Source organism: Nothoprocta perdicaria, unplaced genomic scaffold (genome assembly GCF_003342845.1).
Source record: "Nothoprocta perdicaria isolate Ctin4 unplaced genomic scaffold, notPer1 scaffold_74, whole genome shotgun sequence".
Classification (NCBI taxonomy): domain Eukaryota; kingdom Metazoa; phylum Chordata; class Aves; order Tinamiformes; family Tinamidae; genus Nothoprocta; species Nothoprocta perdicaria.
In genome coordinates, this window is record NW_020456021.1 from 2911618 (window position 1) to 2929734 (window position 18117).

The window sequence follows — 18117 nt, forward strand, 5'->3', positions numbered from 1 at the left end:
CACCAGATAACCAACAAAAGAAAGCAACTGGAGCTTAGACTTGCTCTGTTTTTTTCACTAAACACCATGCACGCTGTCAGGAATCATATCCATACCTTAGAAAGTGGAAATCTCTTCTGCTTTCCTCCATGCCCCTCTAGATACCACAGCACAAATGCCTATTTTATTCTTAATCTAGATGATTTTGATATTTGACACTTCTGAATGAGTAAAGAAAACTAATAGTATACACACACATTATGTTGAGCACCTTACTAGTAGAAAAACAAAGGATATTAGTGTTTTATAAGAAACAGACACACGTAAATTTTCAGTAGTTTTATTGAAAAATGCCTCTTTCAATTCAGAAATAAATAATATAAGGCAGTGAAATTCACAATTTGCAGTTACAATATAAAAGCAGCAATTCTATATTCCATAGTCTTGCAAACAATTTCCAACTGCTTTTGATAACTAAGAAACATTGTATTCTGAAAAAAAAAAAATCCATACTAAATATACAACACAAACATGCAATTCCATCTCTGCAGGATTGACTGCAATTTGGCGTAAATGTTAATGTGTCTAAAAACACAGAGATTTAAGGCACTATTAAACTGTATCCAGTTGATACAATGATGTCAGCTACTTTGCTTAATGTTTGTGGTTGTAAAAGGAGATGTATAAGAGCAGTATATGCTCTGCAAAGTGTAACTAAGAATAGAAGAAAATGACAATGATACTGGAAGGAGAGGGATTTTGGCGTTTTTACTTAACTAGATAATGCAGACCTGTGATCTGACCTAACTGCAAACATGCATTTGAAAAAGAACAAAAATGTAGAGCTAAAGCAAATAGTCTTTAAAAATCTGCAGTAGCTCTGTAGTTATTTTTGTTTTGGTTTTTTGGTTTTCTTTTTTTTTTTTTTTTTTTTTGGTGGTTGGTTTTTTACATTATTTTAATGAAAATGCACCATTGGGATAACTGGATTCACATATTAACTTGTAGGCAGCCACTCTAAGCAGAAGTATTTTACAAGCATTTCCAGAGCAGTATGAAATGTCTAGTTACACACATTGCTATTCCCACATAAGCAAGATACTCCTACAAAACAGGGGGGGCATGTCTGATTCAAAAAATAAAAAAAAAAAATGAAAAGAAGCAGGAAGCTATATTGCAAAAGAAATGATGCACTCTCCCCATGTGTATCTGCCTATGCAAGTATAGCAAAAACAAAAACCAGCAACCAAAAAAACCAAAACAAGGCACGGATCTTTTATTGTTTTGTTTTTGCACTTCTTGACAGCGATCTTTTCCAGCGCATGTGTTCAGGGTATTCTGGTGAATGCATTTCAACTCCATAGTCCTCATACTCGTCCTCTCTCCTTTCTGACTCCATAGGTACTATGAAGGGTTCACCTTCAGGCTGATAGGGTCCACTTTCAGGCACGTATGATTCTGGTTGAAAATAGTTGTCCGATTGAACATTATAATTATCGCATGTCTTTGAATCCACAAATACAATGAAAGTTAGTTCGCCTATGTAATGTTAGTCTGATCTTATTTCCATATAATAAATATATAAATTAATAATTCACTGGGTTCTTTTTCAATTTTGTTCATGAATGTTTCCTAGCAGTAAAATAATAAAAAATTAAAAAGTCATTTTGAATGGCTTTGCATTTATAATACACAAAACATTTCAGAATGAATCTTAATGTATGCAAAGGACCAACTATTACCAAAAAAAAAGCAAATCAAATAAAAATATTATTTTACAGTTACTTCAGAAAGTACTGGATTTCATCTATGTAATCAATAAATCAATAGAGAGCAAGAAACAGGTGGAGTTTGTCATTTACTAAATTTCTYTGAGAATGGGAAAATAAATGTACATGTAACTATCACCAGCGGCAATATACAGTACATATCACTTTCTGGTGCTGTTCCTCGTAACAAACCGAGTTACAGCTGGTGCTTCAGGAACACCAAAAACTACAGCAAAACAGAAAAAAAAATATAAAACTTTTGTATTTATATCTGCAGTTACAGAATCCAACAAGATTACATATACAAAAAAAGGCACATGCCCCAGATCAGGCATGTTGGTAACAAGCAACAGACAGGTAGGTTTCATAAGTCGAAGATGTTATTCTGGCATGTAGCAAGCAGCAGCAGGCTTTTATGCAGAAGCATCACGTAGAGTTGTTAACAGATTTTAGTGGATACGATCCCATACAAATCATTTACAAGCCACAATTAGTTTACTATTTACATAAGTCATTTCTCATTTACCAGGTTAAATCTGTCTCTTCTAATGGCATTACCTTTGCTGGTTAGTAGTTTTATAAGCCCCTTCCATCACTGAGGCTTTTGAAGATTTGGGTCTTTTTTTTAGAAAAATAAAGATTGTCTACTTTATTACTGAAATGCAACAGGCTTAATGAATCGACATCACTGTCCTTTATCTCATTCACGAGTTATGTTAGTAAAAGAAGTTCCCCATTCTATGAGGCAGCATGGTTCAAAACCATATCCGCGGTGAAATATCCATACGGACTCATTTTCTAATAAGCACGTGCGCAAACATCTCAGAAACAGGATTTTCATGTATTCAAACTGTAAGCAGCACTGGCGACTTAGAAAATGTGTTAGCCGAAACCTGAAACAGGTCAAAGAAGATGTTAGTCTTTTAAAGTCAAACTGATTTGCAAAAACATACTTTCATCCAAATAAATACATAACAGTTAAGTCATAGGCATATATTTATATATGTATACATAGCTGCTTACTAGAAAGGAGATCACTGCTGAATCACAGACAAAATTTTCCTTTTTCCTTTAAATCAGAATTTTGCATGAGATCTACATAAATATCTATCTCTTTAACCAGCAGCACTAAGTCTGCAATTGTGTACATATATATATATATTAGGTTTTTTGTGGGTACATGCACAATACGCTAACAGCAAACGATATCAAATAGTAGTATCACAYACACTAATTTTGAGATGTTGCAATGCATACATATTAATTTGTTAACAATACTGTGGTCCTGCAGGATCCCCATGTAAATAGTGCCTTCTCAGGTGTCACAAATTGGTGGCCACTGACACCCTTTACACAGGTTTCAGAAGCCCACTCTTTTGAACTGCTTCTCAGAGCAGAAGGCTGATAAGACCCACGGCTAATCAGACTCCAGGCAGTTTAACTCGGTAGAAATTGTAGGACAGTGGTGTTTTTCAGTTGTCAGCACTGTATCATGGAACGGATTTCCTTTGTGTAAAATTTTGATTTCAGGTACCAATTTGSTATAAATAATCCTGACTTTGCTCAAAAAGAGAGACACGGACATTGCCAACCACAGCATTCTTTTTTATTTTTCAAGAGAAACATGAAGAATTCAACCTTGTTCTGAAGACGATTGGAAAGGGTGGGGAGGGAGAAAAAGAAGAAGAAAACAGTCACTTACATCCTATGAGCAACATTATCAACCACCAACCTTCTAAGTTAAAAAAAAAAAAAAAAAAAAAAAGATTGAGACATTTTGCTACTTCTTTCTATTTAAGTTGAGCTATATATCTGCACTGAAATCAGTGATCTGCACTGAAATCGAAATGGCTGATCCTCCACCTGCAGATTACAGTGAGACAGTCCTGCTCCTTGCAACCATTTTATCCGAGTCAAATTGCCCAGGCAAACAGGACTGTCTCATGTAAAGCAAAGAGCAGCTAAGTTGTGGATAACATACCTGGGAATCCTTGGCCATTGTAAGGGATGCTAGCACACTGGGATGAATCGCAATATCCGGGTGGCCCTGGAGGACCTCGGATACCCGCATTTCCTGGACGACCTGGTGGCCCTGGGGGTCCTCGTGATCCTGTGGAGCCTGGTGGGCCAGCTCTAGATTCTCCTTGAGGACCTGATTACAGGATTAAAAGGTGGAAAAGTTGTTTTCTTTAAGAGGCAGCTTGATAAAATAGCTAACATTACTGCCGTCTAGACTGACCAGTCTAGTCTACATCTTTAGAGAGAAAACACTTGCACTTTGTTGCTCTATAGGGGTCGAYGGAAAGAAAAATAAAAAGAAAACCAGAAATATGACTCATCATTAGTTGCTTCCCTGTGTGTGGCTTACTTACGGATTTATTCACAGAAATTGATTTAGCAAGGTTTTAGCCAAGTTAGAAACATCAATGAGTTCTCTGGTTTATTTCCACTCTGTGTAAGATATGAAAATCTCAAGGGAAACTACTAGATTAGACAAGCACACTGGATTTCAATTAAAATATAGGAGTACATTAATTCTGCTACTCTGAAGCCCTAGGGTAGATGAGGTAATGCTTTTTTTGGAACAGGTTGTATTATGTTAGCAGAAATATAACGCCTCAAGTAACTGGAGCTACAATTTGCTGCAAATTTCTTATGTACCCTGTAATGAAAAAGCATGTTTAGCCTTGTAAACTAAAGGCAGAAACAAATGATGCAGCTGATTTCTGCCAAGGCGTTATCGAACAACATGAGCTGCATGAGACAAACAGCAAAAGTAATGGTCAAGTCATCAGACTGCCATCTGGTAACTTTGTACAATGGCATATTTCACAGTTCTGGCAAAATGYGTAACCACAGATACAACTGAAAAAAAAGGAACTAGGTATTCCAAAAGTATCATCTCCTAAAACTTGTGAAAGCATCCATTAAATACTTGGCCAGGGCATTTTCGTGAAATTCATTTTCACACAAGCAAACATGCCAGATAAGTAAATTACATGAAAAAGATAAGTATCTATGAGCCATATGCAACAATCTTTTTAAACTACCCCTTGTTGCAGAACTTTCCATTACACTCTAATACATGTCAAAAAAAAAATGCGGTACACAGAGTAGTGTATATTCATTTACCATAAACAATCTATTTTTCTTATTAAAAAAATGCTTTTTCTTCCATTTTTCTGTAATCTGATTTTAATTAAACAAGACATATTTACCAGGTGGCCCCGGCAAACCTCGTGGGCCTTGAGATCCAGTCCCTCTTTCACCTTTCTCTCCAGGCATTCCTACAGAATTAAAAAAAAAAAGGAAAATGCATCAATATTTCTTCACGTGCCCTCATTGATAATATTTAGTTTCTATTATTTAAGAGACATGGGTTGGTCAAAACTTATTTTATATAGATGGCTAAACATAAACTAAACTTTCCCAAAAGAGTGCAAAGGGACAAAGCTGGAGTCTTAATTCTTTTGACTCTTATGTTTTATTCTTGGTAATGATGCACTTTGTCTACTAATCAGGTGCCTGCTCTGCACAGGATTATGTTACTCCAGACAGCCTTTCAAGACCTAGCTGTCTGGTGCCAGAAGAACTCTGAGAAAAATCTCTTTCCTGGGATATCCTGAGGACGCTTCACACTTTACAGAGAGGGCAGCCAAAACTTTACACTACCCTGGATTTCATGAAACATGAGCAAGAGAGAGAGAAGAAAGTCCTGTAGACACCAATTGACGTAACTGATCTTTCCTGCAGTACATCATTGTCCTCCAAGCAATCCAGCTGACCTGGAAGCTGAAGGCTTCTTAGTCTGAAATGGTAAAGGGATCACAATGCTCCCCTAGCAGTCTCTGCACTACGGCCTCAGTGAAATACACAATTGCTCTAGGCATCACTCACCTCTTTCACCAGGTGGTCCCTGGACACCAGGAGGTCCTGGGAACCCTGGTCTTCCTCCAGGTCCAGGTTCTCCTCTTGTCCCAGCAGCTCCTGGGGGACCAGGTGGTCCTGGTGGCCCTGGCTGGTTACGGTTTGAATAATAATCATTCGGGATTTGATTCAGCATCTGATTGAATCGGCTCATTTGGCCTTGAAAGAAAAAGAAAATGCTTCTGTAAAAAACACATGAAAAACTTTCATTGCAGTGGGAATGAATAAAGGTTACCCTTTTTCAGTAAATTCTCTCTTTGTTCTGTCCAAATAACAGTGAATCGGCAGAGTGAATTAGAGGGAATTAAGATTAATGTAAAATACATGGAAGAAGGGTAAAGGGAATTCTGGAAGCAGACAACATTATCAAAAAAATAACATTAAAGTAGTTAAAATCAGTTAAAAAAAAACACTCGTTTACAGCATTCTTGTCCTCAAAATTCTAGTTAGAGGTTGTCTCTCACTCTGAAGAACAGAAAGGGCTTGTTACACCTCAGACAGTGAAGAGGACCACGTTTCTGCATACTCCTGCAGCTCACAAGTTACAATGATAAATTACCCCTGTGCAGAGCAGTCAGCAATCCATGAACTACGCAGGATGCACAGGCCTGTGCTGGCCTTCTGTGTGCTGGCTAATGATATAATGAATTAAACAGGCTTTAAAACCAGCCACTGCAGATATCCTAGAGGACATACTGTCCTCCCCATCTGCACACACCGACTCAGTGATTCAAAAGATATTTCTGTTCACTGCAAAAAAAAAAAAAAATCCCATAGAATCAAGATCTAACCAGCACTTGCCATTACTATAGAGACAGTATTAAGTTTTAGGAACCATTTATGGACACATTTGACTCTCTCTACCTTGGTAGGCCTGCTGATAGCAAAAGCACTGCCTCAGGGGCATAGAGAAAGAAGCTCTCCAGAGAAAATTTCCATGGGATGCAAAGCCGCACTCTAATCACCCCCTGTGTGGCAGCAGAGGACTAGAATTTAATTTGGAGCAATTTAATTTCTACTTGCAGATGTCAGCTGATTCTGTGCACACTATTTATCTAAACACCATCTGTCATTTCTCACTAGTAAAACACCTGCAGTGAACATTGCTTTTCTTGCATATTCCCTCCTCCTGGAGATACGACATAATTAATGAAGAAATACATATTAATTTTATCATGTAGATAGGGTAAGTTTAGACCAGAGGGACAATATGAAGATTACCTGTCTTGTGGTGGATATTGGACTTGCCTGTATATTTCCAAAGATCACAGTTAGCCATGGCCATCCATGGTCAACCCTGCCTTTTGGATCTGGCAAGGAYTGAGCCCTGGATTCTTTTCCCCACTATGTCAGTGGTGCTGGAGAAGCTGCTACATCACTCAAGCTCTTGTTATGTTTTGTGGCCAATATCCTTCATCTCAAATTTACACCGTTCTTTTTTAAGAAACACACTAGTAAATCAGAGGTATGAAGCACAAAGAAAGCAACACTGTTTACCATTTATCAACTGCTCACAGACTTGTCTGGCAACTGCTCGCATCATGTTCTGAGAAGCAATGTCTCCCTAAATAATCAAAACAAATGTTTTGTTAGCAAGTATCCGTGCTCTTAAAGAAATGGTATTTTGTTAAAAAGATATGAGAGAAACTGATTTTAAAGCAGACTTACTCTGTCACCTTTTTCTCCCTTCAATCCAGGTGAACCCTAAAATAAATATATTCCTATTATTAGTTCATTTATGAAAATATAGAGCAGTATATTTGCTCAGGAACAGACATTGAAGAATCAATGCAGAAATAGTGCTATAACGATTAAGAAACACACACACAGAAGAATCTAAATCTTATGCCTCAGAGCTATTGCTTAGCAGAATTACATACAGATGGATGAAGAACTCTACCGGGTACCTTAGGTACCTGCTAGACAGAGCTTTCTCTATTGGAATTTAGGTAAAAGAGAATAATATACAGATGCACAATTGTGTTACAAATCTTTTYTTTTTTYCTTTTTGTTTAACAACAACAAMAAAGTACTTTACAGATCACTTAAACCAAACTATATCCATTAATCACTGGGAACTCTTCACTAAAAAATGCATCATTTTTGACCCAAAAAGGGCATTCAGCAGCAGAATGCATATCCAGGTTGGGAGAGAGTCTCAGGATAAAAACACTAAAATATATAGGTCAGGGCAGTCCTGGAATACAAGAGATGCAGGCCCTAGTCTTTGTGCTGCCCAGTTCTCAATACAAGGAGACACTTTTGGCACCAGATAAGTCAGAAAAAGTGGAGATATAATCATGTGACAGCCCAATGGTCAGAACATTTACATGACACTCAAGACCCTACGCCAAATCAGGTAAAACAGTGACTTGTACCAGGCTTCCCGCTGGCCAAAAGTGTAGTATTAGAACTGTAGTATTTTTAGTGTCCTAAATATTTTCTAATGCAAGCTTTAAAAATATTTTTACAGAATTTTCATAAGGATAATATAAATATTACAATTTTCAAAAGCTGTCATAAAGGTAATCTTGTTTTTTGAAAAACTCTATTATTCATTCTAGACCAGTGGATCTTCTTGAGAAGTCTACCATTTTTGCATAACATTTCCATTGTGATAGCCATTCTTATCAAATTTAATCAAATAAGAAATAGTCCTCTGACTCCCCTTAGTCTTTCTACACTTTCCTATGCCTTTTTTTCCTCCAAACTTTTTGGAGTAAGCTTATATTCTCAGCAATGTAATTTCAATTTTCTCAAAAATAAGGAATATCTTTTTAAGAGCAACATCTTTTACTTCTCACTCTTGCTGTCTGAGTCTCATTACTACACAAAATGATCCAAATAAAGTTGTAGGAGATTCTATGAAATCCTAGAGAAATTACTTACTTACACATCCCTATTTTGTTTCAGCACTTGACTGTTAGGCTAGAGCGGAAAGAAAGATGTTTTCCCTATAGAATTCACAGAGCAAGAAAAGAGGCAGGCAAAAGGGTGCAAGGGAAAAGGAAGAAAATATTCATCGCTTTGATGGGCGATAGACTGTTTGTTGATTCTTCAYAGGTATATTGTGTGCAGAGTAGTAAGTGGCTAATATTTTTCCAATTAGCAGTATAATTTATTTTAGGGGCACATATACCATATTAGTTTGGCCATTCTGTATCTTTCATTTGAATCTGTGCAATTAATTTCACATGAACAATCTATCATGTGGGATGCTGCTGTGGGCCAAGTACCTACTCACTGATGGACGAACTGCATTGTATTTTTTGTGGAGTGTCACGGAACGGTGTATGCATCACTGCTGCTGAGAAGCTCTGTGTACTAATTTCACACCCTGAAAGATATCCCACAGGAATTTGTTTGCCCTGAAACTTTGATGGAGTTTGTGAAACAGTGCCACTGCATTCAATTTGTATCCAGCTCCACCGTGACCTCAGTGGAATGATTTGTTGTCTGGAGTTGCTGAAATTATTTGTGGGTACTGTAAGAATGTTAGGCAAAACAGCTGCAGCCCACACTTAGTATTTGCTTTGTTAATAGAGAKAAACAGGCTCCTTAAAGAGATATTGAGAATTAAAAAGCAATAATATCTTGGATGTATGTGCAGTATTGTGGAAAGTTGTGCAGAGCAGCAGATGACTGATTTGGACTTTCAACTTTGAAATATGCCATACATCCAAGCTGCAATCTAGGCTACAAGTTAAAATGTACTTGAACTTGTACTAGTCCCTTTTCGCTTGACTGACCAAGTTCCTGTGCACTTTGGACCCATTATAGCTGACAAATTTAGAATGGATTTTCAGAAGGACTCAGTTGTGGCCTAACKCTGCTTCCATTGAAATAATCTGTAAAATGCATACTGGCCCTAGTTTAAGCCATAGTTTTGTTCATATTACCCTGAAATTTGGCATATGCATTTGCAAAAGTGAAGTTTCAACAGCATTGGAAGGGCAATTCATGACAGCTTCCTAAACATCTCTTGCAGCAAATGTAGCTTCTAAGTCTCAGTCATAAACTATCTCATATCTCTAAAATACCCACAAGTGTTCTTTTTTTTTTTTTTTTTTTGCTTTCACTAGTCTGCAACATGAAAATACGAAAAAAACATCATTAACAAATGATTTGTCAATGATGATGTTTCTCTTTGAAACTTGGCATTTTCTCCCATTCTCTGAAACACCATTTGAAATTATCTGTTGAGTACAAAGTTATTATAACTGCTCATTTTTTGTAGGCTTTCACAGTACAAGTTTGTGTTGTTTTGACTACAAATAAATTGTATGTCACATATTTGTTTCTTCTTAGATGTGCCTAAGCATTACAAATCATATTATTAGTATAGATACAAATCAAAATCTCATTTCTGGTTTACTGTGCTGGCAATACAGTAATATTTGCTTAAAAATTCCTGTTTCGATGATTTCATTTGCTAGAACATTCACCCTAGAAAGTTTTGCACGGAAGATAGAAAAATAAAAGCATATTTAAAATGTTCCAATCCTGTATACCATTTCTGGCAATATTTTTGCTGATCAMTCAAGAAAAGTTCTTGAGGTTGATTGCCACCAAAAGCCATGCTGGTCAGACAGGATGCTGCTCCAGTAACAAGGCATAACATTGCCCCAAAGTTCTCCCATTGCCTCATTCTCTCATTTGTTACCTTGCAAAGATGCACTGATTTAGCTTTGTGATTGGAAATGCAGTGGCTGTTCTTAATTAATTTTAAAACTTAAAGATTAGGGACCAACAGGCTATGTTAATGACAATGTTTGTTTTCCATCTGGATGTTTCAGAACTGTGATTTAAAAAAAAAAAAACATAATTACAAGTGCAATTACTGAGCTATTTGCAATCTCCTCCCACTTGATTGCATTCTTCTCAAATTTCACTTTATTCTTTTTTTTAATAGATAAATATGTGCAATTTAGCCAACTGTCAGCATTTTGAGAAGCAGCAGCTGCCACTGAAATCCTGGTTTGTTGACATCATGTGATGACAGAGTCACTTGGGGTCAGTGTGAGAAAATGCCATTTTTTGCTGCATGTGAGATTTTTCTGAGCTATGAGATGAGCTRCAGCAAGGGCCTGCAGCGGAAGGAGAACAAAACAAAAGAAAGCTTGCTATTTTTATTTAAAAAGCAATMAATATCCTTGATTATTTTCCCCAAAAGAATGTTTGTCCCCCACCAGAGTCATTATTTTTCTTCTCCCAAAACACTATCTTTTTGAGTCCTCTTGGAAAGGATGTCTGCCTAGATGGACACAAGATCAGTGAATACCTTCTGACAGAGAAGGACCAGCAGTTCAAGAACTGTATTTACATCAGAACACACTTATATGCGCAGGATTATGCTCTAAAGGTTTACACAGTTCACTAAGTCCTGGAGGTATCAGTCTAACAACACCRCATGCATAAAACATAAATGTCCTGCCCTTTTCCTGGGGCCTTTCCAGATCAAGAAAGCCTGACCCTGTCATGTCACTGGGTCTGTTTTACAAGACAGTTCTGCCTTAAAAGGACTTGGTCTGCCTAACTAGCTTATTTGCTCTCTCAAACCTATAAAACAACATCACCAAAACTCTTGTTGTCTGGTGGTCCAAATTCTTCTATTTCTCAGGCTAAACCTGTTCACAGAAAATGTATATGTTTCTTATGGAGCAAACATCCTCCTTTTGCTTAATGACTCGTTCTAACCTCTGCTGGTTGCTACACCACAATATATTTATGAGAAACTATCAAACACTTTCTCAACCTCTGTTTGACCAAACTAAACCAATATTGTAGTCTCTTTTAAGACAGACAATCCTCAGTTCCCAATAGATTACTGATTCATTTGTGTTCGCAGTGTTTCTTTCCAGTTATTTTGTGCCTATACTAAAACTCCTCATAGGTTTCTCCTTGAAGTACTGATAAGCAGATTATAAAGTCACATTTCTTATGAAAATTCAGTTACTTCAGATAATGATTCTTTCTCAYATAAGTCTCACATGACAGTGGAGAAATTTACAGTTTACAGCCGTATTAGTGGTCTGCCTTTGATGGCATTTAGCACATCAGCAAAGCACACTAATTTACTGCATTCATAGGAAACGTCATRGGGGTTTATCACCTGGCCTGTGCTGTATAGCAGTAACAATACAGATTGCTGAAGCAGAAGAAAAATGACAGGATCTAGTCACAAATTACTCACTCTTCCTATTTACCAGAGGCAGTGCAAAGCCTGACTATCTTTCTCCATGGCAGGAAGTTACAAATAGAGGCAGGGTTGGACTATAATTCTGGACACTGTAAGTAGCATTTGGCCATTAGGTTGCACCTCTGGCAATTCTGCCACTGGACACAAAGGAAAGTGTTGAAATCCTGTCCACAAGGAGTCTGATAAAAACATCTGTGCAAGGTGCAAGCCAGAACTCCTGCTAGGATATGTTCTAGAAACAAAAGAAATGGTAAATATGATGCACAGTGTCACATTACAAGAAAGTGGAATAATGGAAAAGAACTGTGTTTCTAACCAAAAGGAACTCTTAGATTTAGTGTGTAGGAGAACTTATATGCAGTGTTCAGACAGGGGTTCACTGTGTCAGTTTGCAAATGCTTTGGAACTAGGCTTGAAGCCAAATTTCCTTCCTTTTCGTATTAGTTAACAGCAAAACATCTTTACACTGTATTGAGGCACCAATCCATACCCTAAGTGAGCAAAAACTCAGATGCATGTGGTACTTTAAAGTACACTTAGGAACCAACCGCAGTGGTGCAGCTACATCAACCATTTGACCTGGCAGGTACATCGTATGAGCAACATCTGTAGGCTTCAGCCTATGCCCTCTACTACCCAATGCCCTCTACTGCAAGGAGATATGGGATTTAYAGGCTCATAAGCACAGGCTGAATTCACAGCACATATGAGAAAATGATCCAGTTTCCAGGTGCTTGGAACAGGCTGCCCAGGGGGGTTGTGGAGTCTCCTACTCTGGAGGTCTTCAAAACCCGCCTGGATGCCACCCTATGCCACATGCTGTAGGTGTGCCTGCTTGAGCAGGAAGGTTGGACTAGATGATCTGTAGAGGTCCCTTCCAACCTTAAATATTCTGTGAATCTGTGAATCTGAATCTGCTCCTGGGAGCTCACAGCTTATATCCATCAAGCTGCCAGTCTACTACATATGTTCTTCCAAACTATCCAGCTGTTGTATAAAAAGTGACTTTGAAGATTGATGGAAAATTCTGGCAGATTTCCAGATGATATGGTACAAGGAATGAAAGACTTCCCCTTTCAATCACCGTCTGCAATCCTGACTCAAACATAATTTCTCAGAGATGCTGTAAAATGAATCAATTTTAAATTCTCCTCAAATTGCTGATGGCAGGCAGCTCCTGCTCCTTCTCCTTATCCAGCACTTTAACTTTAAAGGTCTAAATAGAACCCACAGTCCTCAAATAACTTCAAAATCATATTGTAAAGACTCCAAACATTCGCACACCAAAAGTGATCATGTAACATTATCGAAGATTTTCCATATTCAGCAGCATGCCACTTTTTACTACACATACACATACAAACAAAAAGACTTTCCAATCGTTTTGCTGACCCAGCATTTCATGCTTATACAGTGCAGAAATATATATCTTGGCATTTAACACTGAACAATTCTTTTAGCAGAAACCACTGACCACAKTTTCCAGTTCCAACTATTAAACTGAGTAAAAGGACATACTGCAAAAATAACACTGTTTGAAAGAAGCCTTGCGGTCTTAAGCCATCTCCACTGTATTAACCACTATCATAAGAGTGAGACAACTATTCAGGCAGAGAATAAGTGATCAACAGAGAGAATGTAATTTTTAAAATGATACTATATATGTATGATTATCTTACTGGTGTTCCACGATCTCCTGGCTTCCCTGGTTTTCCACTTGGGCCAGCAACTCCTGGAACTCCTGGAGCACCCTGCAGAAGAAAGACATGCAAAGGGATGCGTTGTGGAGACCCACAAAAGCCTCAGTACAATGGGCTGGTAAGAAACTTTCTGTACAATTAATGAGTACAGAGCGATACTGAAAACGTGTCCTGTCAGTTTTCTCTTCTCTTAGGTACCTACTGTGTTTGAAAACTTTCCTCCAGAAAAAAAAAAAAAAAAAGTTTCTTTGTAGAAACATATTATCTTGCTTATTCTAAAAACATTTCAGAATCAACAGATGCAGAATGCACCTGTATGTTTTTGGTATGGGTCTTAATGAAGGCCTCCTAAACAAGTACCAGACAGTCAGRCCTTCTCACTTTGTGATCCACATAAAAGTTCCTAGGAGGGAATCCATGACGYTATCATGGCAGACAATGAAGTAGATTTTTAAGCAAAAAATATCATCCTGAGAAATTTTTGTCAGGCAACACTTGTATTATTAACAAAGATTGTTTTGTCCAGACTACAAGTAACAGATGCTTGGTTTCAGTAGATCTGGCTATGCATTTAAAAAATATTACTAAAGAAACAGGCAGATCGGTGCTTCTCATATTTGCACTAGCAGAAATCCCTTTAGAGAGCACTGAAAGTCAAGTGGATAAAAAAAAATTAAAAACAGAATTAAACTTTCATGATGTTTGCTAATCTCTTTTTTACACAGCTCTCTGTTCAGCTTTTGCTGAAACTTCTTCATATCCATTTGAGATATTATATAAAGGATCCATTTCATATCTGACAGARAGTGAAAATGTCAATGTGGCTCTCATTTTGCTCATGTCTCTTATTTCACTGTATATCAAAGACAGAATAATATTTACCGCTGGTCCTGGTGGACCTCTTGGACCTGTGGGGCCATCTTTTCCTGTGAAACCCTATTCAAAAATAAAAATATGAGTAAAGATTACCCTTTGATTAAAATGATCCTTAAGATTATGCAATTATCATACTCCTAATTACTACTAGCGTGTATTTTTAAAACTATCTCAGAGTAGCTACTGCTTTTAAAACTATCTCAGAGTAGCTAATGCTTTCCAATGGGAAGGAAATGGAAGAGTGGACTTAGTAAACTTAGAAGATGTTTGGCAGCTGTGATTCATTGAAGACAGAGTCTCCAATCGAGTCCCTCTCAACACTGTCTCAGAGAAGGAATTGTTCTGTCTCAGAAGAGGAAGGCTGTCCTCATTCCTGTTCTCTCTGCTCAGAGATTAGCTGAAAAATCTGAGGTTTCTGCTTCAAGATGAAGAATAACAGAATACCTCTCTCCCAGATACACTTTCTACAAGAAGACATGCTGAGAAATTYAATTTCAATAATCTAACACAGTCTTCTCAAACAAACATTACGGTCCGCTGATGACTCACCCATGCACTGGTATGTTCTTTGGCAAGTGGATATCACATGGTGCTCTGTCTTCATTTCTGGCTATCAAATCCCACTAAAGCAAAACTCTAAATGCATATATCATCTATTAGTTTTGGCTGTCAAAGTAAATCACTGGTTCAGTCATCTCAAGGACAATATGTCACTGAGAATGTAAAAAAGGYGTGCCTAGGTGACACATCAGCAGACGGTCATTTCAATAGCTCCAAAACAAAATGTCTATGAGCATTCCCTTCATTATGAGGACATTCTGGAATCCTCAATCCAAAGAAAATTGTTAACTCCATGAAAAGACTAAGGAACAAACTTGAAAGAACTTATAAGAACTGAACCAGCAGAGCTCCACACGGTCCCTGCCAGCAGCAACAGCATGTAGAGGAAGAGAAGCAGGGCTGAACAGCTCAGCAGAGCCCTGCTCAGTGGTTTATTGGTATACGTGAGGTATCTAACAACTTGGGCTGAGCAGAAACTAGCTCTGGCTATCCTAATGGCAATAAGGGGAAGCTTCCACCCCTAACAGTCCTTTCATTTTCACTTCTCCAGCTTATATGCCTTCTACAAAGCACTTGAAAACAGGAAGCTATAATAACAACAAACAAAAAGCCATTATTTGGTCCTTTAATGAGATAAACTGAGGAGATCTTACCCTTTCACCTGGAGGTCCCATGGGGCCAGGTGGACCAGGTAAACCTGGGGTTCCCTAAAGGAAAGAGGAATGAGAAACTGTATTTGAGACAAAGAAAATATCTCTTCTATACCAATCCTCACAGTACAGATGCATTCATATAAATAGCTAACTGCTTGCAGCGTTCTTTTTTGGCAATATAAAACAGACCTTTTGGAGAAACCAGTTAATTCATATATTCATATATATGGCACAATCCTACTTTTTATTTCACCCTCACAAGGTTTTGTAACCTCTGTTCTAGAAAGACACTAAACTACAGGTCATCAGAAATTGACACCTTCCAGGGGAACTATCAGTGTACTTTTCAGTGGTCTTCTCCCTTGGGTTCATGACTTGCTAGACGGACATTTGTTATGACAGAGTACAGCTGTTCTTTTAATCTTCCTCTGTTTTGAATGGTGTAGCATTTCCTACATTTCAAACTAGTTTCCAAAACTATTGCTTAGGAAGCTATGAAAAGAGTCCATGACTCTTGGTAATGACGGAGACATCTGACAGCCAACCTGTACATAGGAATCATGTTAAATAAAATTCTTAACTAAGAATCAACTTACCGATCGCCCTGGCAGCCCAGGCTGGCCAGCATCACCTTTCATGCCTTGACGCCCCTACAGTGTGCATAAATGATCATTAGGGTTTCTGAATTACAGAAGAGAATAGCAAAATAGCTAACCCATGTAAATGGACACATAATAATTACTGCAAAATACCTAATCTAAGGCATGCATAAACAYAGATACATATGTATCTTCAATGAAACAATAAGCCTTTCATAAGCACATGAAGGAAGACTGGTTGAGATTATATTAAAAATATAAACACACATATATTTGGGGAGGGGGAAGGTATTTTGACAAGGAAGTGATACAGAGTTTGCAGTAAGARAGACTATAACATAATATCAATAACTCCATAGGGGAGAAAACAGGTAAGGGTTCTTCAAAGGTTTTCAAACTACACAAAACGAATAAAAATATTTATTACATTCTTCATGCAAAAAGAATGCACTTAGGATTTCACACAGTTTGGTGTCTCTAAGCTATTTTTCCTCCTGGTATACAACAAAAAAATCTATCTATAAAGGTTAACAAAATCTTTCTACTTTCTCCTTATGAAAGTGGACTACCTCATCTCTACTTACTTTGTGATGTTCCCGTGTAAAGGAGAAAGGAGCATTAAGGCAGAGTTGTCGGCCCCTTCCCTAGACCCCTGCCCCTGTGGACGGCCCTGTCCCCTCAAACAGTGTCCCCCACTTTACCAATGACCACTCACCGGTTCTCCTGGGATTGACAGACCATTGGGGCCCTGAGGACCTGGTGGCCCTTGAGGCCCAGGAGGACCTGTCTCACCACGAGGACCAGGTGGCCCCTTAAAACAGAAAATAAAACAAGATTTAAAACCACAACCTCTTCTTAGATCTCTAGCAGCAAAGTCTTTTGGGAAAATCAACAGCCTGGAGACACACTGACACTTCAAAATAGACTATATCCTGGAAGCAGTTATTCCAATGCCATTTTTTTCCACACTCTAGATGAACATAAGCTTCCTAACACAGTTAACACAAGTATAGATTCTCCTCAGTAAAGAAGAAAAGAGAACAGAGCTGTAGCTTATTTCTACCCTCACACATGCAATCTAGTTTCCTTGTATGGGATCAATGYCTTTAAGGCTGCCTTTAAGGCTGCACATACAGTCTTAAATAGATAGATTACACAAAAATAACATCTAGATGTAATTGTAATAAAATTTTTATAATCCAAATTTTTAGCACAAGATAGAGTTCAATTTTCATACAGTTAAGTATGTCACGGCATGACAGATGTACTTTAGAAAGGTACTTACAGATGATCCAGTCAAACCCCTTTCACCTCTGGGACCTTTAGCACCTGGACCACCCTAAATTGAACATTTGGAAAGAAATGTATTACATACAAGCAAGGGTACATCATACTAATGTGAGCTACTATCCCCTTTATTCCTATGTTAAATTTCTGTGTCAAAGCACAAAGCTTTGAAGTGTATAAATCACTTCACTAATAGTAATGTAACAGTATTAAACAGTATTAAAACAAGAGTAAAAGAGTAAAAAAGTAAAAGTAAAAAAGGAGTAAAAAATCAAGACTTCAGTAAACCATTTCAGTTTCAGCCTTGCCAGTTCAGCCCATTAATTATTTTTGTAATTTTTGTCTTTGTAGACACAAAATCATGCAATTTATATTTAGTTGTCTCAGACTCTCTAAGTTAAAGACAGTGGATACCTCTTCAGTAGACTGCTGAGCAACTTAAACAGGCTTCTTCATATGCTTGGCACAACATTTGTTGACAGCTTTAAAGTAGGACTGGCAGACTGAATATAACTCCCTTGCATTTAATGCAACTAGTAGAAGAGTACTTTCTATCCATATTTAAAA

At 37.7% G+C, this 18117-nt stretch overlaps 1 protein-coding gene across 1 annotated transcript in view; it reads right to left on the bottom strand.

Annotated features, from left to right (window-relative positions):
- Nucleotides 1-1124: 1124 nt before the first annotated feature.
- Nucleotides 1125-18117, bottom strand: part of COL12A1 (collagen type XII alpha 1 chain) — a 92440-nt gene continuing 75447 nt past the window's right edge. Inside the window, exons 55-66 of the mRNA XM_026051259.1 lie at nt 17549-17602; nt 16979-17074; nt 16261-16314; nt 15665-15718; nt 14457-14510; nt 13554-13625; nt 7344-7379; nt 7173-7239; nt 5646-5834; nt 4967-5035; nt 3730-3900; nt 1125-1437 (exon numbers count right to left, since the gene is read on the bottom strand). Of these exons, the coding sequence (XP_025907044.1) occupies nt 1256-1437; nt 3730-3900; nt 4967-5035; nt 5646-5834; nt 7173-7239; nt 7344-7379; nt 13554-13625; nt 14457-14510; nt 15665-15718; nt 16261-16314; nt 16979-17074; nt 17549-17602 (1098 nt within the window). The 3' untranslated portion in view covers nt 1125-1255. The remainder of the gene's footprint in view (nt 1438-3729; nt 3901-4966; nt 5036-5645; nt 5835-7172; nt 7240-7343; nt 7380-13553; nt 13626-14456; nt 14511-15664; nt 15719-16260; nt 16315-16978; nt 17075-17548; nt 17603-18117) is intronic.